The following is a 20460-nucleotide window of genomic DNA, read 5'->3' on the forward strand; positions in this document are numbered from 1 at the left end:
TAAATGGACTGAACAAGGTTATTATGGAAGTGGTAAACAGACTGAACATCTTAAGGGTTGTCTTTTCACATTGTCAGTGGGAGAAGGGAGGAAGGTGGGGGGAGGAGGAGAGTTCTGAAGGTGGTATAATTTTTTTTTTTCCCTCTTTTAGGTCTGTTAATAAACTTCTTTATATTCTTTCAAGTTTGGTGCCTGCTTTGCATTTCTCCTAATTCTTATCTCACAGCAGATAAACAGTAATGAGTATTTTGGACCAAACCACTACACTAAATTGGTGTTTCTGCCTGGTTACAAACCGAACCCGCGACAGAGGGTTAGAAATGTTTTGCCAGAAGACAGTTATGGAAGCCCTGGATTTCTAGTTCCATACTTTGAAGGACATAAAAATTAGAGATTCATCAAAAGGCAGCTTCCTAGACAAGTACACTTTATAGTCAAGTCCACTTTAAGCCTTGGACTCAAGCCAAAGACTACAGAGAACTAAAGGAACTGTAATGCATGACATCAAAATAGATATCAAACTTACTCAAATACACAGAATAAAACAATTTAGAATCTACATCACATTTTTATGCTGTAAAGGAATCCAACAGAAAACTGAGGAGCTAGTTTCTAAGCCTTCAACTAAAGAACAAAGACCCTAAAGCATGAGGAGTCCCCCTTCAAACAGGCCTCAGCTATGTCAAAGTGAAGAAGCTGATGTTTCTGCTGTGACATTTTCAATGTTATTCTCAACATTACAGAGGAAGGTGGGTTATTTTCGTTCTGTTTTCTAACTACCACAAGCACCAAAGATGTTGGACTCTAGCTTTGTTTTTAACAAAGCAAAGACAGAGCGGATGCTGCTAGAAAGTACATTCCTGTATTAAATATCCTCAGTATCCCCACTCAGCTTAGGTCTGGAGATTATGGTCATCTGGCCTGGCCTCCTTAGTCCGAATTTTCTGCCACGGGGTGATTTCAGCTGCTTTTGTTCCTTAAATACCAGCCTTCCCAAAGAATCATCTTAATAAGAAGTTCTCCTTCTGCACAATCCATTGAAATGCTCTAGCTACTGGCACTCCAGGGTAGAGCAATTTGCAGCGATTCATCTTGAATTTTAGAATTAGCAGATCATGTTCCAATGAGGGGTATCAAGCTATAGGATCTTACTGCATATTGCAGTCAGACACTACAGCAAGTACTAGAAAAAAACCACTATCACAAAAGAAAAAAGTTTAATTTATTATTTTACTTCCCCTCTGTCTTTTTTCTTGTCCTTCATCTGTATTTGGATCTCTCTTTATCTTTTGATTTCTTAGGACTTCTGCTTCTGTCTGCTTTTTTATCCCAGTCTCTTACTCGGACGTCTTCTCTGTATTTGTCCTTTTGCCTGCTGTAAGTGTAATCTCTCTCCTGAGAACGGCTGCGGCTCCGATGCCTGTCTTTCTTGTCACTCTTGGTCCTCTCCCTACAGCGTTCTTCATGCTTTCGGTCAGAATCCTGTCAAAGGAATTGGACAGAAATGCAGTTACAAACAAGAGGGGGAAAACATACAAAGGCATGAAGAGAACTAGAGAAGGAAGGAACTAAGGTGGTTCCTTAGCTACGGCTGATACTACCTTAAAGAGATTCACATCCATGATGATTTGAAAAAGGTAACACAAAAATACCCCACTGAAACCATCTGGAAAAAGTAAGTTTACAAATAAGTTTCTGTCAGTGTTTATGGAAAAAAAGCATGGCTGTCAGGCATGCTTCTTGTACGGCTTAAGGAGCTTTAGCAAAAATTGGTTATAACAGGGATTCCACTCAGATGGATATTACCAAATTCTTCACAAGCATTGAACAAGTCTGTAAGCTAGATTTGGATATTGGATTTTTTACCTAAGCAATGCAAGTATTTCTGTAAGTTTTGGTTCAAGCCCCACAGGCATTCCAGTGCTATGCAGATGCATAACATTTTTTAAGACCTGCCTGCAATAATTCTTAACGGCCTAAATTCTAGGCTTCAGCAAAACGAACAACCTGACAGTTTAGTATCACTGTATGTGCTAACAGAGAGATACAATTTTAAGGGATTTTAGTAACAGCACTGTTAAGCACAGATCAATATGAATTAAGAAAAATGTCTGCATTAAATCACACAGTATTTCTTTCCTCATTTCAGATATTATTTTTCTAAGTATGTACATTGACAGCAGCCTTTACAACTGTATGGCTAAAACCTATACTCCATGTACAAACAAGCAAACTTCATTTATTTAAAAGAAAAGTAAAAAACTCTACTTCGAACAGATTTTATGCAGAAAGCCAGTGACTGGGGCGGTTCCCAGAGCAAACACCACCTTTAGAATGACACTGATAATACTGAAATACTAGGGTTACAATAAGCAACATAAATGCCCTGGATAAACAGACACACAAATAATCACAGGTTTGATCTTTAACAAAAAAATTCTGCTACTGCTGGGTACAGAAATCTCAGTGGTGGCTAAATGCCTATTCCACATCTTTAACATCAAACTTTATTTCAGTACAGATTTTAAAATCTGGATCTGCCAAAAAGACTCAGTGGTGCTTCCAGCTACTTATAAGAGCTTTGTCCATTCATCCTCAAAATGACACATAGCCATATTACTCTTGTACCCAAAAGCCTCACTCTCCATATGTTTGAAACAGCCCAATAGGTTTCAAGCCCATCTGTGACAAGGCCTGAGTAAACATCAGATGACAGACATGCTGGTGGAGGGGTAGAGAAGAACAAGAGAAAAAATATTGGCCAGAAAGTGAAATGGTGGGATTGGTGTATGGCTGCCTCCTAACAGGTTTGTTGCTGGAGATTCCTCCCAGCACATGGGAGAAATGGGAGAAAAGCAGGACAGCACTCAGTTGAACAATCTACCAAGTAAACACTGGAGACAGGCTACTGGCTAAGTGGGGCCAGGAACAGGTGAGTGAACACTTCAAGTTACAGACAAATAGCCCATACTGAATGCCATAGAAAAGGACAACTTGCTGAAAGGATTAGAAGTCATACAAGCATTGAGTTAGACAAGCACAGTAACCTTCACAAAAGCATTTAAAGTACAGGTGTACAGGACAAGTCTGAAAGTAACACAAAAAAGTCACCACATATAGCTAATATGATCACAATGTAAAGAAAAAAATGTGTAATTTGAACAGAATGAACTGCATCTTAATTTCTTGCCAGCGTAAGTTACATTTCCCCTTAAATAAGATTTTTCATTTTAGTCTTTGGCATAGAAAAAGCTCATTTTTAAAACACACTAAATTACTAAAAATAATGGTATTTTGAAATCAAATTTTTATACCTGAAACTCAAAAACATGCTGTTTTGGAAGAAGAAAAAGATCCCTACTTAAAAACAAGCTCTCTCTTACTGCTGAAATATGTACTTCTCAATCCAGGATCACAGCCTCTCATCAGTCCATGAGTAAGTGATGATCACCCCAATTCTTAATCCAGCACTGTGTTGCAACACACATGAAGAAGGAAATAAGGAAAGAGGGAAAGATGCTGCTCTGGAAGTTCATGGCTGATTTTGTCAAAAGTAGTAACTTGCCAAACAGCAGTTGCAGGTGAAATAACTATAAATATCATGGCCACAAAAGTAGAATGCATTTGCCACCTCTCACATATATTAAACACACTAGCTAAAGGTTAAAAGGAGCAAACAAACGAAGAGTGCCTTTTTGGGGGGGGATTTTGATAAAACTTGACCCTGAATATAAAGGGAACAGTGTCCAATAAGCAGTAAAAGCAGGAAATTAAAACCAGAAAAATCAGTACCTCTGCCAAAACCATGCACTGCAGAAACCTGAAATCAGGAAGTCCCTATGTCTCACAAAAATCTATTGGATAGGCTATACTACTTCACAGATCCAGTTATCTTAAAAAATAAAATCCAAGAGAAAACACACAGAAAAAACTGGAAGGGTGTCCTGGGTTGCAGTGTATTCTATTACCATCCTCAGGAGCCGTTGAAACCAGGTGGGGCAGTGTTTCCTTGCCTCCTCCCCCCAGACTATCTTGCTGTTAATTGCCCATCATTGTCCTGCCGCCTGACTCAGAGATAACTCCCTCCGGACTATTCTCCTGTTAATGAGCCTAATCAACACTTGGCCTCATGACTCGTTACCCCATTGTGAGATGCTCCGCCCAGAGGGAGGAACCAAGCATCCCATCGTGGATATAATCTGAGGCTGAACACCAGAGACACCGGCTTCCCACTGGATTTCCAGAGGACAGGAGCTACACAGCCACCATTGGACTTCCTGAGGAAGAGCAGACTGTTTTACTACAGGATCACCGCTTCAGAGGACTGCAGCCACCATTCTACCAGACTGCTACCACCACCCTGCCTAACAGGGTGTCAGGTTGTACCTTGACTCTGTCAGTTTGACAGTGTTTTCTTTTACCTTTTTTTTCCCCTTTTCTTTAATTTCCATTAAATTGTTATTCTGACTTAGTGCCTCCCACTGGTTTGTTTTTCAAACTAGTACAAAGGGGAACGAAGTCATAATATCGATCTCAGGCAGAAGCATGACCTGTATTCAAAAAAACTCTACCAAATCCTATTCACAAACCCACATGGGAGTCTACCCTCCTGCCCCTGACCCACATCCTGTTGCCTACTAAAAGTAAGCCCCAGCACCCTACCTCTTCTACCCACTGGAATCAAGTCAAACACCACAAGACTGAAAAATACATTCTTGAAACATCAACACAGAGGCCAAAGATTCAGGAAACAGGTGTCAGACCAAGAAAAGGATGAGTCAAAATATACTAAAGAAAACAACGTAACACCAGCAAGAGAACAGAAAAACAACTCATCATCATGGAAACTATTGAGAAAATAAAACCCCTTCAAGTCATAGCTAGAGTTGATAGCACAAACTGCAGTTCCAGTTGCCAGAACTTCCCATTATAAGCCCCTGATCTCTCTTAATTAAAATCTCTGCCATGGTATGGACTACGGGGTGGAAGTTTCTGTATGAAGCATGGCTACTGTCGTCTTTGGCTGATGAGTTGTGGAAGGTCTGCTGCTGTTTTATTTAAAAGTTTTTACCTCAAATACATTCAGTGATTTACAAAATCAGGTTATGGGAGAATGCTTTGTTTGCCTATACTAAAAATGCTACCATTCACTAAAAAGTTTCCATCCTGTTATGCTTTGTGCTGCACTCACTGTTCAAACTGAACACGCTCCACCTCAGAAACATGCTTGCTTCCCCTGAGTTCCACATATAATGCTCAAAGTACGAATAGTAAAAAATAAAACAAAATTAAAATTTTGTATATGCTAAACAGGATTTGTCATCTAAGCTGCCTGCTGATTTCACTAAAGAGGCCATACCCAAAATATTGTCTGTGTGAGACTCAGTACATACTGCTCAGTATGTGCATATCGTACCGTACACACTCACAAGAATATTCAAATCCAGAGAGAAAAATTCTTCCCAGAAATTAATTTTCACAACTTTAAGAGGGAACTACGATGCTTGCCATCAGAGAATAGAAGTAAGCCTCCACCTGTGATTTTGGACATAAGAAAGCTAAGCTACCTATAGCAAAATGGGTAAAGATGACTAAGAGAGAAGAAAGCTGTGGGAAAGAAGATACCAGAACACAGCAGCAGCAGGTGAGATCAAACCACATAAGGAGCAGGTGACTAAATCACAAAAAGATACACATAAACACAGAAGAGCTCACATAGTCAAGCACTAGAATATATTCTATTCCAGAACCTGAAAATAGCACCAGGAATCCCTCTGTCCTTGTTCATGTTTTTGTGCTACAAAGTCTCACAATCCCTTTGCAACAATTAGAACAGATGTTGACAACCTATTGCTGCCAGCACTTTCTGTGCCACCTGCAGGGGTGAAGACTTCTAAAAAATTTTAAAATGTTCTCTGCTGATAATGCATGACCAGCCAGTTCCATGGGTGTAATTCCTGAACAATCAGGAACAAAGATTACCAGCAAAAATACCTGTTTCAAGAAGGCTAAAGCAACAGTTTCACTCAGCCAGTCAGGAGGAAGACAAAACCAACATTAGTCAGTATCTCTTGTATGTACATGCTCCAGTCAAGACTTTACCGATCTGAAAAAGTCCCTCCCCTCCACTCAAAGGCCCCTGACTGAATTAGTACAGTGACAAAAAGCCTGGGTCCATGAATGAGCAATAGGGCTTACTGCTGGCACAGAAAGATTTTAATTGCTGATGTTCATGAGAAAAATTACTTTTAAGCATCCCAGCATGAAGTGATGTATAAGAACAGAATCACGTATGCTCTGTGTACACAGATCTTACAGCAGTACTCAAAACTCAGGATGGGACAATGGCCTGATATGCTGTGGCTGAAACTTTCACTTTCTGCAAATTTGCTAGAACACAGGTTTGTTCTCACTCATAAAACTTGCACTGTTAAAATAGTGGGGTTCAGGTTTTTTTCTTTTTCAGCTTAGCTCAATTCTTCCTAATGCTCACTTCAGTAGCGGTTAACCCTCCACTTTCTCACTGCAGACTTTGTTTCCATGAAACACCACATCTTGACTATCCCAAGTTCACAGAAATGACAGGCTGCAGTGGAACTAATGAATGACAGAACTACTGTCTCCTGGTGCTCTCCTCCACAGTCCCAGCCTCACAGCACCATACGCTTGCACATTACAGATGCAAGCAAACCCACATGCAGATTTTACACAAACACTTCCAAAACAGTTAAGGACAAATACAAAAAGATAATGTAAAGAGACTGTGTTCCAACTCCATATAGGAAAAACCCAACATAAGATGGTCTAGCAAGAAAATGAGAAATAGCCTACAGTCCGGAAATATGATTAACTACTAGTTTATGACTGGGAATATGTGAACAACAGGTTCAAAGTGCTAAAGATCCCCTACTTTACGAGAGGCTCCATTACCTCTTCAGGATGTTTTGGCAAAAAGCCATCTAGACGTGCCAAGCTTCAAAAGTCCAGGAGGATCTGGAAAACCTCTTCCATAATCAAATATTAACATCAGCCTTCTGTAGGTTTACAACTGCTGTGTTTTACATGGGACTTTGCACGTCATGTCCTTATTCAATATCAGACTTTTTTTTCCTGGCTTCTTTCATGAGGAAAACAATGAACAGGCATAAGGTTAATGCATGAAGAGGCAAGTACCTTAGATTTTTTGGTCCTCTTGTCGTCATCTTCATCTTCAGAGTGGTGGTGCTTTTTCTTCTTTTGTTTTTTAGCCAAGTGTGACTGACTTGTGTGAGACTCTTCTATATCCTCATCCAGCACAAGGTCATACTTGGTGCTGATGGAGTTGGTTAAGGACAGATTTGTCACCCAATATCAGTAAGGAGCAGAACACAACAGCCCGGGAAGCAAACAAATCCCTGTTTATCCGACATGAGTTTACCAAGACTTAGCACGTATTTCAGACTCAAAACATTATTTACCTGCACACAACATGGATGTGAAACAGCATATTCTGATTTTACTAAATTCATCAAAGCTTATAACGTGAAAAACAAAAAATGCTTAATTACATCTCAAACACCAAATGGTTATATGAAGTAGCAGGGAAACATCCATTTGGCAGGCTTTAAAAATAAGAAGTTTTTTCCAGGCTGTTTTCATAAACTCTACTTAATTCAAAAAGTACCTTTGAGCAGAAAAAGGATACTCTTGCTTTGGTTTTACCTTCTCTTTCAGAGCAAGTTTTGAAGGCTTGTCACGTTCCTTCTCATAGTCCTTGAAATCTTCCTTGGTATACCTCCCACCTGTCCACAGAAAAATATATTCATTTCACTCTAACCACAAACACAGCCAAGACTCACAGCTATCATTAAGTTCTGATTATGATTTATGGGCTGTTTATAACCATAGAGAGGTCCACAGAAGAATCCAGTTCCAGAAACAACACTGACATCTGCGTAACAGAGTAGAAAAGAGCAGGACAAGCTGTGATGTTCTGTCCTTCTCTTGCTTGCAGATCCCATTGAACAACATCCAGCTTTCTCCTCATTCATGTCCAGCACAGACAACACATGAAAAGGATCATAAATCAGGCTTCAGCAACTGGCTTAGGCCCATTTTTATTACAGGTCCTATATCACACTGCTTAAAATTCTGTTACCATGAAAGCTCACAGACTGTTCTCACTATTAAATGACTTTTTGCTCTGGTCTGCACTGAGGGGAAACTTCTGAAACAGCTACAGCTTAAGAATTCAAACAGAAAACTAAGAAAAAAAGTTGTTCACGTCTAGATTTAAAGAGGGACACTACAGACTTCAGTTTCCATTCACTCACTGAAGTACCAGTGCACAGATCAACAAACTACAGCAACGTGCTGCCCTCCCACGGCCACGCTTAGAACTGCAACACTCACTGGCTAGGCCAGAAACCACTACCGAGGGTAGGAAGGTCATTTTTTGGGTACCATAGAAGCACAAGACGGCAATACAGTTAGCTTTCCAATATTTTGGACAATTTAGACCTCAGATGGAGTTTCCCACGCAGGCAGTCAATACAGGATGCACTGCAGCATCTGGTATAGACAGACTAGAGAGTCATCTCAGCTCTGTGAGGACAAGCTCCAGTACCCCAGTATTCATGACCAGAACCCCATCTGGAGAAACTGCATCCCAACAACTGAGGGCTGACTGCATTTTTAGAAGACGACACACAAGAATGTCACCAATGCAATGCACAGACACCTCTCCAAGTCCAGTGTTTTCTTCACGCCCCCAGTAATCAAATAACCACTGCATCCACCTCTTCCACCATCCTTTTCCTTCCAAAACATCCTCAAACACCTGAAAACGGGTTTTTGTAACATACAACCTGCCTGCCATTCAGTATGTTTGACCTACAGGAGGTGAAAAGCAGAAATCCCTGGCCTGAATACTGACTTTTTCTTGTATACACCTGATTATCATATAGTGAATAAAGAAAAGAAACTAGAAAATAACAATTATTGTCATATTATTTTGCTAATAAGTAATATAAAAAAAACCAATGTCCAAAGTTTGAGACAAAAAAATGTTTTAGTGGCAAAAATACATTGACTAAAAAGGTAATCAGTGGCAATGCAGTGTTAATGTAACAGCAGGAAACCCTTCTAGTTTTTCTTATGAAACAAATGAAGGGAAGAGCTAACAACTGTGTTGCACTATTTATTACAGTACCAGGGAAATTGATAGCCCTGAAGATGAGATGATTTAAATTCCTAACTCTTTATATAATGCTTAGTTTACGAGTCATGGATTATTAAGTTATGAGGATAAAAGAATTACAAATGTACCTACCTTTTCCCTTCCATTTAATCTTTGCAACAGACTGGCTAAAATCCACATGTATCCGTCTGTCATCTATCAGCACATTGTCCATTTTGAAGTAGGCTTTCTCACAGTCTTCCTCCTGATATTAACCAGGAAAATCTTGAGTCACAATTATTTCATAGGAATATTCACTGAAGAGTGAATATTGAACACAAATTCAGCAGTGGCATACATTTCTTTCTGAAATTGACTAAAGCACCACAGTTCTTGCATTGTACCATTCCAAAAGAAATAGTTACGCTTTGTCTGAATATCAGCATTTCAAATCCCAATTCTTCAGTTCATTTCACTATTTTAAAAATTTGCCAATCCAGCTACACGTTTGGCACATGTAATACATTCAGGAAAAAAAGAAAGGAAAATAGGACAACTAATAAAAGCTCCATTTTAACTACATAAGTAGGCTAAAGAAAAGTGAGAACACTTTTCCAGTGTTTTCCTCACAGATGAGAGATACCAGCACACACAAAGCTATGCACCACCAAGAGAACTGCTGCCATTAGTCTCACAGTAAGAGCAGTGTGTTGATACTGCAAGCATCATTTACAAGCCCAGAAGAGAACACTACTGTACACACTGACCTATCTTATTCCATACACCCTCCTCTCTTTATGCTGCATGCTCCCAGCATTCCCTTCTTTAACTCTTCAAAGTCCTAATGTGCTCTGGGGAAAAAAAGGGCCTGATCCCCTCCCACTGGTTTCAAGACAACCTAAGAACATTTCTGCACTGCTTGCTCAAACAGAGAAAGACTTAAATGTTTGTCTCATTTAGGACCTACAACTTGTATAATTAAGTCAGTAAGAGTAAATATTAGCTACCCCACACTTGAAGATGTCAGTGTTTTTCCTTAAAGGAAGTACACCAAAAAGGGGCTTTTACATGCAGAATCTACATACAGTTTATACTGAAAACCCATACCTTTTCAAACTCAATGAAAGCATAACAAAGAGATTCGCCAGTCTTCCAGTCTCGGATCACTTCACAGCTGAAAAATTGATATGAAATTAAAATGTTAATGCTATTGGAGAAAAAAATGCAAGCTAGGACAGCACTGCTTAAAAGGGAGAGTAAAAGTTAAAAGAAAAACCCCAAAACCCCAACCCACAAAGCCAAAACACCTTGAAGGTATTATAACACTTGATTCTGAGAGCCTCTACTGATCTGGGGGCATCTGCAAGAAAAATGCATGAGACACTATTTTGAGCAACTACAGTAAACTCACAAGTGGCTACCATGAAGTGTAGAACTAGAGATGGATTTCTAATTGGTGAAACAAAATGTATTTTCCAACACTGCTGTTTGTTATTAATTTTTTTGCATTTCACTAATGCAAGACAAGAAATTTCACATTCTGTTTTCTCGGTCATTTAAAGCAAAGTTTAAACAAACATCCTGTGCCAAACTTTCTCTTCTTAGAAAGCACCTGTTTAGCAGCCTGTCTTTTTATCAGGCAGGTCACTGGCCAAAAATAAGAAGCCTGAAAGTACTAAGTAAGTAGAGCAAAATGGGAAGAATACAATATTGCATCAGTATTACCCAACTCTTGTACTTGACATAAGAATTCTGACTACAGGATACTGAAGGAGGCAAGAAGGGCAGGAAATGTGACATTAAGGTGAGACTTAATAATGAGAGACCTCCCCTATGTGTACTGAGGAAGTGACAAATCAGGATCTACAATCAAAAAGCTGGGGGGAAAAGAACAAGAAAAGAAGTAGTACATAATGCTATTCAGACAAGCTATAGGAATTCTTTGCAGCAGAAGGAAGAATGGCTTTGTGCAAGAACTCTCCTTCATGGAGAGAACCTATCTGAAAGTGGGAGGTCTGCTGAAGAGGTAGTAAACAAACTGAGAGAGGAAAAAAACTTAGAAATCCCTAAGGCATAGACAAATCACGCTGGAGTTGTAAGAGTGGCACATAATGCCAATTTCACCCACACACAGAGATCTGGGATAGCTTAGGATCTGGGAGCCTGCAGGCCTGTGTGCCAGTACTGCACAAACTGCTAGAAACTCCAAGCAGAACAGAGTTAGCATCCATCTCAATACACAGGACCTACTCCAGACCACCTGAATAAACTTAAGTGAAGTGCTCTGAGAGAGTCAATACGCTCATGTGTTGTGGTGATGATGATGAATTCCATGCAGTCTTTTGAAATCCCTCTGCAAATTCTAATAAACTGCCGCACCAAAGGCTTTTGGGGAAAGTAAGCAGCAAGGGCATAAGGAACATCTTTGCATTGATAAACATGCAAAAGACCAGGTAAGAGTAAACTAATTCAAAGTTTGCTGACAGTACTAAATTGTGCTGATGATATTAAATTATTAAAGGTAGCAAAAATAAAGACTGAAAAAGTTGCAGAGAGCCCTTAAAAGACCAACAAAACAGCAAATTACCTCAATATGATATAAATAAATGCAACAAGATATGCATGGATGGAACCCTAACTGTATATTGTAAACAAAAATCTCAAAGGAAAAAAACAGCTTTAGCATTCACTAGAAAAGGAGTTGAGAGTGATACAGAGAACAAAACTGTTCCACTGTAAATCTGTAATTTCTTCAAAACCATGTGCAGTTCTGGTTCTCTCATCTTGTGATGAAAGGAAAAGGAAAAGGTTAAGAAAAGCAAAACAAGGTAAGGAAGTCTTTACTACGAAGAAGCATGGATAAGTAGACTAGTGCTCTTAGCATGGAAAAAAAATAACTTTGGGGTGTAGGACAGAGGAGTGCAGGAAAGCAGATTTCATTGCCCACCATGTCTTCTGATAGCAGTACAAGGAGCAATCAGATGAAACTACTAGAAGCCAAGGTCAAAACTGAGAAGGGCAGTAGGAATGAGGAACATCTTACAAGGAGTATATCAGATGCCACAGATGTTTGCTTCTTTATCCCAAACCATACATACTCCCACAGGAAAGAAAAACCCAGAGACTGTATCCAGCTCGTTAAGCATCTGATATAAAAACTGTCAAAAGGAGTGAGAGGACATGGGGCAGGGAGGAGTGTCATGCGCTTTCTTGGTTCCCTACACTTCCCTAGGCTTTCCCCTAAAACCACTGCTGGGACAGGATACTCATCTAGCTAGATCTGCCTTTGTATCCCCATTGTTGTGGTCTCTATCCAAACAGAACATAGATCTCCTGAGACACCAGACTACTCCTTAATAGCCAAACCTAAACAGACTGGGAGGAAGCAAGCTGAGTTTCAACAAAGACGGTTTTCCCTTTTATCATAATTACCTTTTAATGGGACCAAATCGTGAAAATATTATCTCCAGGTCTTCACCTGTGGTCACAGGATTCAGTTTACAAACAAACAGCACATTTTCTGGCGGCTTGATGTCTGCATCTGGTAAGTCTCCCACCTGGGATACAGAAAAAAGACATTCATCACTTCTGCCTAAAACTCTCTACAGGCAGCACAGCACACTGGGAACACATCTTTTGCGTCATCTCGCATTCCCATCACAAAATCAAAACTTAATAAAATATTTTTCCTACTCAGTGTCACAAAAAAGTGTTTTCTATAGCACCTAAAATTTACTACTTATTTGCAATTCCACCGCTGGACTCCACGGAACTTCACAAATACATTTGACTTTGCTTTTCCTGTTCTTAACATAACAGACAGTTCTAAAAGGTGCAAGTGTACCCTTTTTGTCCCTACAAATCTTCTGCAATCTTGAGGCCAGATCTGGCTTGACCTTGGAATTAGTCTCTGCTGCAAACTATTCACCATAAATTTGAATTTGGTAGTTGTAAAAATGTGAGATGGATCCACTCATCCTTCAATCGTTTGTATGCTTTTCTGGAGTTTGTCACAAACTAGCTCAGCTCTCTCCCACACATGCTAAACCTCTACTAGGACTGGAGGTATGCAGCCGCACACTATATATGTTACATTTTTTAATTGGATGCATTTCTAGCAAGTTTTTAGAAAGCCTCCGCTGGCCCACTTTGACAATGAAGTATCATTGGTTTTACCAGAAAACCACGAGTGCTCATGCTCAATCCTTTCATTGTACAACAGATATTTAACAGCAGATTCTGAAACATGACATCATAACCAGATAAATAATTTCAAGATAAGTAGTACACATCCCCCTAGACTTAATAACATGCATGCACACTGGAATAAGATCTAAAAGGTAAATACAGAAAGAAGTTCACCATTTCCAGAAGAATGGCACGAGTTTTTGCTTCTTTTTCTGCCTGAACTTCTTCTATTTCATCTGCAGACCGTCCTTTCATGTCATCAATTTCTTCATCTGCTCCTATTCTGCCACTCTGAAAAATGAAGGAAAAGGCTATTTATTACCAAGCCATGGCCAAAAATTCTTTCTCACTTTCCAACTATTACTTGGATGACCTCTCCCCTCACCCCTCAAGACATGAAAAATGCTTAAGCACTGTATGTTTACAGAACTGGGCTTTCATTCTGTTCTTCCCACTTAGATTAGAAAAAAAGAGATGATGTTATCCTTGTATTTCAGGCACTGTGAACTATTTCTGAACTTCCATGACCAGTCTGAACTATATTCAGTGATCTAAATTCTAAATTCTTTTATAAGCCCACCTAATACTCAACATCTCGCCACAAGTGTTAACTCATTTCTAATCCACATAGCTCCTGCCAGAAAGGAAGGTAAGGAACACAGCAAATATCTGTTGTGTCTAGCAAGACATTAAATAGAATACATCACAATAGTAATTTTGTTTTTACACATCTAAACCTAGGCAGGACTTGAGGTTCAATTTATTCTCCTCACCAGCAACTCTAGAATAGAGATGCCTTTCTTATAGACATTCCTATGCCAAAAGGGGTATCTTCAGGCTGGCTACAAGGGAAGAGAACTCAGTATAAGTCTTCACATCTCTATGCAGCTGGCAGTGAGCTATTAAATACCTTATTCTTAACATATCTGAAGATACATCAGAGATTAACCATAGTGCACGCGTGAAACCCTAATTTCAATCTTGTATCTATTAAGCTTAAAAATAAACAATATTCTCTCCAGTTAATTAACTGTTTTCTTGTTTCCATACAAGGAAATAATCTCACATACAACTTCTGCAACTGCATACTACGGATGAATTATTAATAATTGCAATTATTTTTTAGAAAATTCCTTCTGTTTGAACAAACAGCCCACAACAGTACGTGTGCCTGCACATATAACTCAAAGAATGACCAAGATTATTTCCACTGAAACACAGACCATTCACATTTAAAAGGAAAACAGCAGTAACCATTTTAATATTAATTATGTTATTAATAATGTTAGTTATATTTTGTCTTCTACCAGAGTATACAGAAAACCAGTAATACCAATGCTGAATATTCTGAATGTTCTGCTTATCTACACTGTAAACAGAAACCTAAAACACAGCTTTCAAACCTAACTCCACCAGAGCCACAGGGGAGAACATCCAAGTCATGCTTTTATCCTTCTCTTCAAAGGTTAAGCAGCTGCATTTGATTAAACACAGCAGTAGCTCCAAATAACTGACAAGCACTTGATATATCAGAACTCAAGCTGGCACAGCTGAACAACACCTCCTGTGTGAAAAAATGTGTAGGCCTTTCAGGACATAGACTTGAGAGACAAAATCTTTAAGACTGATTTCTTATTTTGGCCAAATCTGTGCTGGACACTAATTGAGATAAACTTATAATTTAATTATTTCTTCCAACTTTTTCCTGTCACGAACACTCACATCGAGCTGTTCCTTTGTAGGTTCTGGAGAGCAATCAGGAACACACAAGCCAGGTGGATCATCAAAGGGATCATCTAAAATTACTGTGTGATTTATCCTTAGAGAAAACAAAATCGAGATCAGCTTTGATTACATGCAAGTAAAACTTGGTTTACCCAACTAACAGCAAACCAGCCCCACTAATTCTCAGTTGTATCCCAAACAGCCAAACAACCTGTGTGCTTGTAAATTCTAGCACTGATGCTTTTGTAAGGGCAACATAACTGAATATTTTCATATATACTTGTTTATTTAGTACTTGTTTATTTTACCAGTAATACTGGGGTAAAAAACTATTTGCAATAGCGTGTACAGGTCACCTGACATCATGATATTCATCTAGTTCCAAAAAGAAGTAAATTCATTCAATTCTAATGTATTCCTCAAAAAGTAATGTTAAAAGCAGTCACACCTGATATCTTGATATGGGATAAAATCCTTATCTACAAAGGTTTCATTAATTGTCTTCAATACATCCATGCCTTCTGTCACTTCTCCAAATACTGTATGTACACCATCAAGGTAATCCAGGTTTTCCCCTGTGGTAATGAGAAACTACAAAAGGAGATACAAAACTAGGAACAGTAAACAGAAAAATTCAGATTGTGCTTTCTTTTTACCTTAACGCACTCTCACTGAACTCAGTGGGGGAAAAAAAACTCTTCCCAACTTTTGTAGAAGATTGCTCTTCTTCCATCAGCTCTGAGAACGTGGTGAACCAACCTACAGCTCACAGCCACTGCCTGAGGAAATCTCCCTCTGCACGAGCCTGCAGGTGCAGCTCACTGGACCCTTCTGTGATTTGGTTTGAATTGGTAATCAGGCACAAAACCAGATGGGCAGAGGAGGAGCAGAGAGCTCTCTGCTGGGGAAGTTTGTTGAGCAAGACCAGGAAAGGTTGTGACTGGCATCACAGCCAATGAAAGAGAGAGGACAGAAGGAGCAAGGCTACCTCTTGGGAGCTGAGCTCAAATCACCTGATCACCAAGCAGCATTCAGCAGGTACTTTTTCATAAATTTGGCAAAAACTCTCACAGTACTACCTTTATCTAATTCTATCCAGACCTTTTTCCTTTCTTCCACAAACCCTTGTCTCCTGAAAAACAGGATGCAGTAGCATTGAGAGAAGAACTAGCACATACTGACTTAGCTCAACTCGAACTGGCACTGGAAAGTATCTTATCACAAATCAGATCTTTCACTTTAAGGCAAAACTGAAACTATGAAAATTGATACCAGCTGAGCACTTGGTAACAAATTAAAGATAGAGAGCACTTGGCAATGAAGGAGGGTGGAAGAGGCAGATATGCACAAATAACAGCACAACCATTGCACCCACACTTTACAGTCTGACTGGTAACATCCCACTCCTCATTCTCTCTACAACACACTTAAGACAGGTTAGTATTTGGTATAGGTTACACTAAGCTACACTGTACTTGTAAGGCAACTCCTCACTGGAATTTTTCTTTCCCAAGGAAGAAGCTGCAATAATGTTCTTGGGAACAGCATTCATTCCCACGTGCCTGCATATACACTAGTAGGTTGCATTTTAAATATAAATACAAATATCATCTCTTTTTCCTAAATTCCCCAACCATGCAACTTAATATACACAATGCAGAGAAGCAGCACAATTATCTGCACACATTACAAGCTCTAGCTGGAATAAAAGCCTACCTTTTTTAAAATTGTTCTGTGATTATTAAAAATCCCTCTTTTTAAAAATTAAAATATATGGATATTACAAGTGAGGCATTTTAATTCACAGAAGTGACGATGCACCTAAAATAATAATGATTTAGAAATAACAGTGTTCTATGAGCTTTAAATATAAAAAAACCTTACAAAATAAGTAAAAAGAATTACCCACAGCAAAAACTTTGTGTGCGTGAACAGCAAACAGCAAAAGGAAAAAGACCACTTTCAAAAACTGTTTTATACCAGCACTGGGGTAAAACTGTAAACTTACATTATTTATGCATACTTTCATGTAACCATACAGGAGAAACTGTGATATGATTTCAGCTTCCAAACTAACACAAAGTCACATTCCAACATTATTTCAAAACCCAGCTTCCTTAATTTTCACTTCCATTTAACTACAGAATTTTTTTCCTGACCATTTTATACATTGGCAAAATCACATCAAAGTATTAACACAGAGGAAGAAATAAAGAAAAAAACCACAGGACTGAGTACTAGCAAAAAAAAATTAATCTAGGACAGGATTTGAATCTGAGCATTTTAATTTCTCTATCTGTAACCAAATACCCATTGGCACCTGCAATGCTATGCAAAATATTTAGCTATGGCTGGTTTCTTACATGCCTTTTGACTGTATTACAAGATGATGCTATTGACATGACACTGTCATTGTTGTGCTTTTGTAAACTCATGGAATTTTCATTTTAGTTACTTAGACTTGTACCAACACCATATGCTGACCTGTGATCCATGCTGATCACTGCCATTGTTCACCATGGACACAGTTCCCTTCTTCTTGTGCTTGATTCTTGGCATCTTTTCTGCCTCAAAAAATCTAGCTTGATCACCATACAGTTGACTGAAAAAAATATGTAAGAAACATGTTACAAGAAATAGGACTTTTTAAAAGTGAGCTAATCAAACATTGTAAAAGCGTAAATGACATCTCAAACAATTTTTACAGTGGCCTTCAAATAAACCTAGAATTGCACCCATGCACATATTTATGGACCCCTACGCTCACACAGTTTATATTACAGGGAACAAATTTTTCTCTGGACACTTCACAGAAGCTTTTTTGGGGGTGGGAGGGATGGGGGGAATATTTATATGTTTTTAAATGCAGTATATAACATTTGTCTGAGGCATGAAGTGACAACACATTTCAAGTAGGTTCTGTAAAAATAATTTCTCCCACAGTATAAAAATGCAGTAATTTATGTCAAAAAATTTATCTTCCAAGATAAACGCAAAACCAATAAATCTATGTGTAAGATCAGTTCATCATACAGACAGGACTACATACATTAATTTGGGACATACAGGATATAGCAAATTGTTGCATTCTTTTTAATTTTTTAAGTCTAACCCTGATACCACTTATTTCATCTCACTCCATAAACTGACAGAGGCATGCTCAATACCCGTATTTGCCCAAATTTAAGGACAGTGTTGTGTTTAAACTCATTTTGCTAACCAGCTGTTAGCCTCTGTGAAGAGAAGATCCAAATTAAACTTTGCCTGCAAGAACAGAAACTCCAGTTTCATGGACTGCAGCAGTAGCAAACAGGTACAAGAGATGAACTGACCTACTCCAAGCTAGTGCCAGACAGGATCTGACACTCTCTCATCACGCTGTACTTCCCCATTTGCCATAACAGTGAGTCTCAGAAGACTTGTAACAGAGCAGAATATCAAAACAAACCTAATCTACTTGTGTGCAGAGACAGCTCAAGTCTTGCAAATTTACCAACCTAGACTTCCATCTGCTTAGCACAGTTACACTGCTTCCAGGATCACCAGAGTGGTGATTCATGGACCCATGAGTTCCAGGTTTTGTATTTAAGAGGCTCTGACAGACTCACTTACAAAAGCCAACACTACTCTAGCAACACTGTCTCTGTTCCAGCTGAACTCTTTATCGCTGTATATTGTGCACCCCAGCACCTCCCCAGTAATTAGTTCTGCTCTGTAATTTTAATTCTACTTTTAACAACTGTTTCAAAGGAATCATACAGAACATGTGCACTTTGCTCCATCCTAGCTGTTTGAATGGTTTCTTCAACTCTTGTCTGCACGACCACTGAAAATGTCTTGGACAAATAAGTCAGAAAAGTGATTTCCTTATAAACATTCAACATGACTAAAATAAGTAAGGGAATCACTTTCCTAGACACAGAGGAAATGAAGCAGAGCCTCTATGTTCCGCTCATGCTCAATTTAGTACATTTTGTTGTAATAATAAATGTATTAACAATGCTAACTGATTCTGTCTTCTACAGAGCACTTAGTTACGATACTTCTCTTACCAAACATGTAGCTATTTGCCAGCTTTTAAACAGACAGAAATGTAGGTACAACTTCACTTCTAAGGTCAGAGACAGAACAATGTCCAGGAAAAAAACAGTGAATGGCCAAAGGTAGCATAGAAATTTAAAAGGTATCTAAGTGTGACAACCAAAGAAGCTTATGCATCAACATTTTTATTTCCCACCAGTAATTCTGCCCCAAGAGAGCTGAAAACAATCTAATGGGAACTCCTACTCCCTTACATAAATTCTCTGTTGAGATATATCTATATCTTTATCTATGTACATATGTATGTATCATTTTTATACACAAATACTTACCAAAATATGGATTCCCCTCCACGGCCAGTTCCCATGGGGTCACCAGTTTGTATAATAAAATCCCTCTGTCACAAAGGAGAATATATAAGATACTGCTTTCATTTTTGTGATTTTAAACCAACCAAAAAACAAGGAATCGAGAATACTCACCTGTACATTATAAATAAGACAATAGTTGTAGTACTTCACTTTGCAGAGCTTCAGGAAATTCAGACAAGCTGTAACAAATCATTCCAACATTTACAAAAGGACGCTCCAGACACAGTAAGAATAGATGTAACAGATACCTAGTTTAATGTGTAGGAAAGTGGTTTGGGAGCAGGCTGGGTCGAAACTTACCAGGGTACAACCTATAAACGCTGAGAGAAATGCTCGAAGAAGAAGTAACATTTCCTCCCTTCCTACAAGTCATCTCTAGCGATTCAAAGAACCCTAAACACGGCTCGTTATACAGGAACGCACTTCCCCCACTCCCCGTTTCTTTTCAAAGAAAAGAAGCTTCAGAAAGAAGATCACGGCAGCCCGCCGCTTTAGCAGACGCTACATTTGCGGCCGGAAGCGTTGACTGCAGCCTCCCGGCCTCCGGCCCGCTCGGGGCCACCGCCCGCCCGCCCGCGCAAGGGGAAACCCGGTGCCGGGGGGTGGGGGGGAAGGGGCGATCCCGGTGCCAGCGGCGGCCAGGGGAAAGCCGGTGCCGGCGGGCTCGGCTCGTACCGCGGGGCCGCTCCTCCGTGTACAGGTCGATGACCAGGTCGCCCACCGTGGTCTCCAGCAGCACCGCCATGGCCGCCGCGCACCGCCCGCACCGCCCGCGGCTGGCGCGCCCTCTGCCGGCGCGGAGGACCCCGCGGGCCGTCAGGGGCGGGACGGGCTGTCCCGGCGGCCCCAAGGGCGCAGGTGGTGGAAAAGGTGGAATGTGTCAAAATTAAGGCAGGGTGTTCTTTGATATGTAAGATCCTTGTATACTTTCACACAGAATCAATGAGGTTGGAAAATACCTCCCTCTGAGATCGAGTC

The 20460-nt window shown here is 39.6% G+C and overlaps 1 protein-coding gene across 2 annotated transcripts; it reads right to left on the reverse strand.

Moving 5' to 3' along the window:
- Window positions 1-1205: 1205 nt before the first annotated feature.
- On the reverse strand, window positions 1206-20258 carry PPIL4 (peptidylprolyl isomerase like 4). 2 transcript variants are annotated; one of them, XM_042016996.1, is made up of 13 exons: window positions 20158-20258; window positions 19594-19661; window positions 19444-19508; window positions 17555-17672; window positions 15519-15661; window positions 15068-15164; window positions 13520-13636; window positions 12590-12714; window positions 10265-10331; window positions 9311-9422; window positions 7685-7781; window positions 7174-7312; window positions 1206-1482 (listed from the first exon to the last, which is right to left on the reverse strand). In XM_042016996.1, exons 1-13 carry the CDS (start codon window positions 20225-20227, stop codon window positions 1261-1263), a joined length of 1440 nt encoding a protein of 479 aa, XP_041872930.1. In that variant the 5' UTR covers window positions 20228-20258; the 3' UTR covers window positions 1206-1260. The 2 variants fall into 2 exon arrangements, with proteins under 2 accessions (XP_041872930.1, XP_041872929.1); XM_042016995.1 differs by lacking the exon at window positions 20158-20258 and adding an exon at window positions 19783-20030.
- Window positions 20259-20460: the final 202 nt, after the last annotated feature.

Source organism: Corvus kubaryi, unplaced genomic scaffold (assembly GCF_017639235.1).
Source record: "Corvus kubaryi isolate FWS band 111438036 unplaced genomic scaffold, C.kubaryi_AGA036_p1.0 split3-73, whole genome shotgun sequence".
In the NCBI taxonomy this organism is placed as follows: domain Eukaryota; kingdom Metazoa; phylum Chordata; class Aves; order Passeriformes; family Corvidae; genus Corvus; species Corvus kubaryi.

What these genes read in the sequence shown, in the direction of transcription:
- PPIL4 (XM_042016995.1), bottom strand. Translation starts at nt 19,855, where the DNA reads ATGACTTGTAGGAAGGGAGGAAATGTTACTTCTTCTTCGAGCATTTCT. An exon ending in CGATTTGGTCCCATTAAAAG is followed by an intron (nt 10,332 to 12,589) that starts GTAATTATGATA and finishes TCAATTTTTCAG; the next exon opens with CTGTGAAGTGATCCGAGACT. An exon ending in GATTAAATGGAAGGGAAAAG is followed by an intron (nt 7,782 to 9,310) that starts GTAGGTACATTT and finishes TTCTGTGGACAG; the next exon opens with GTGGGAGGTATACCAAGGAA.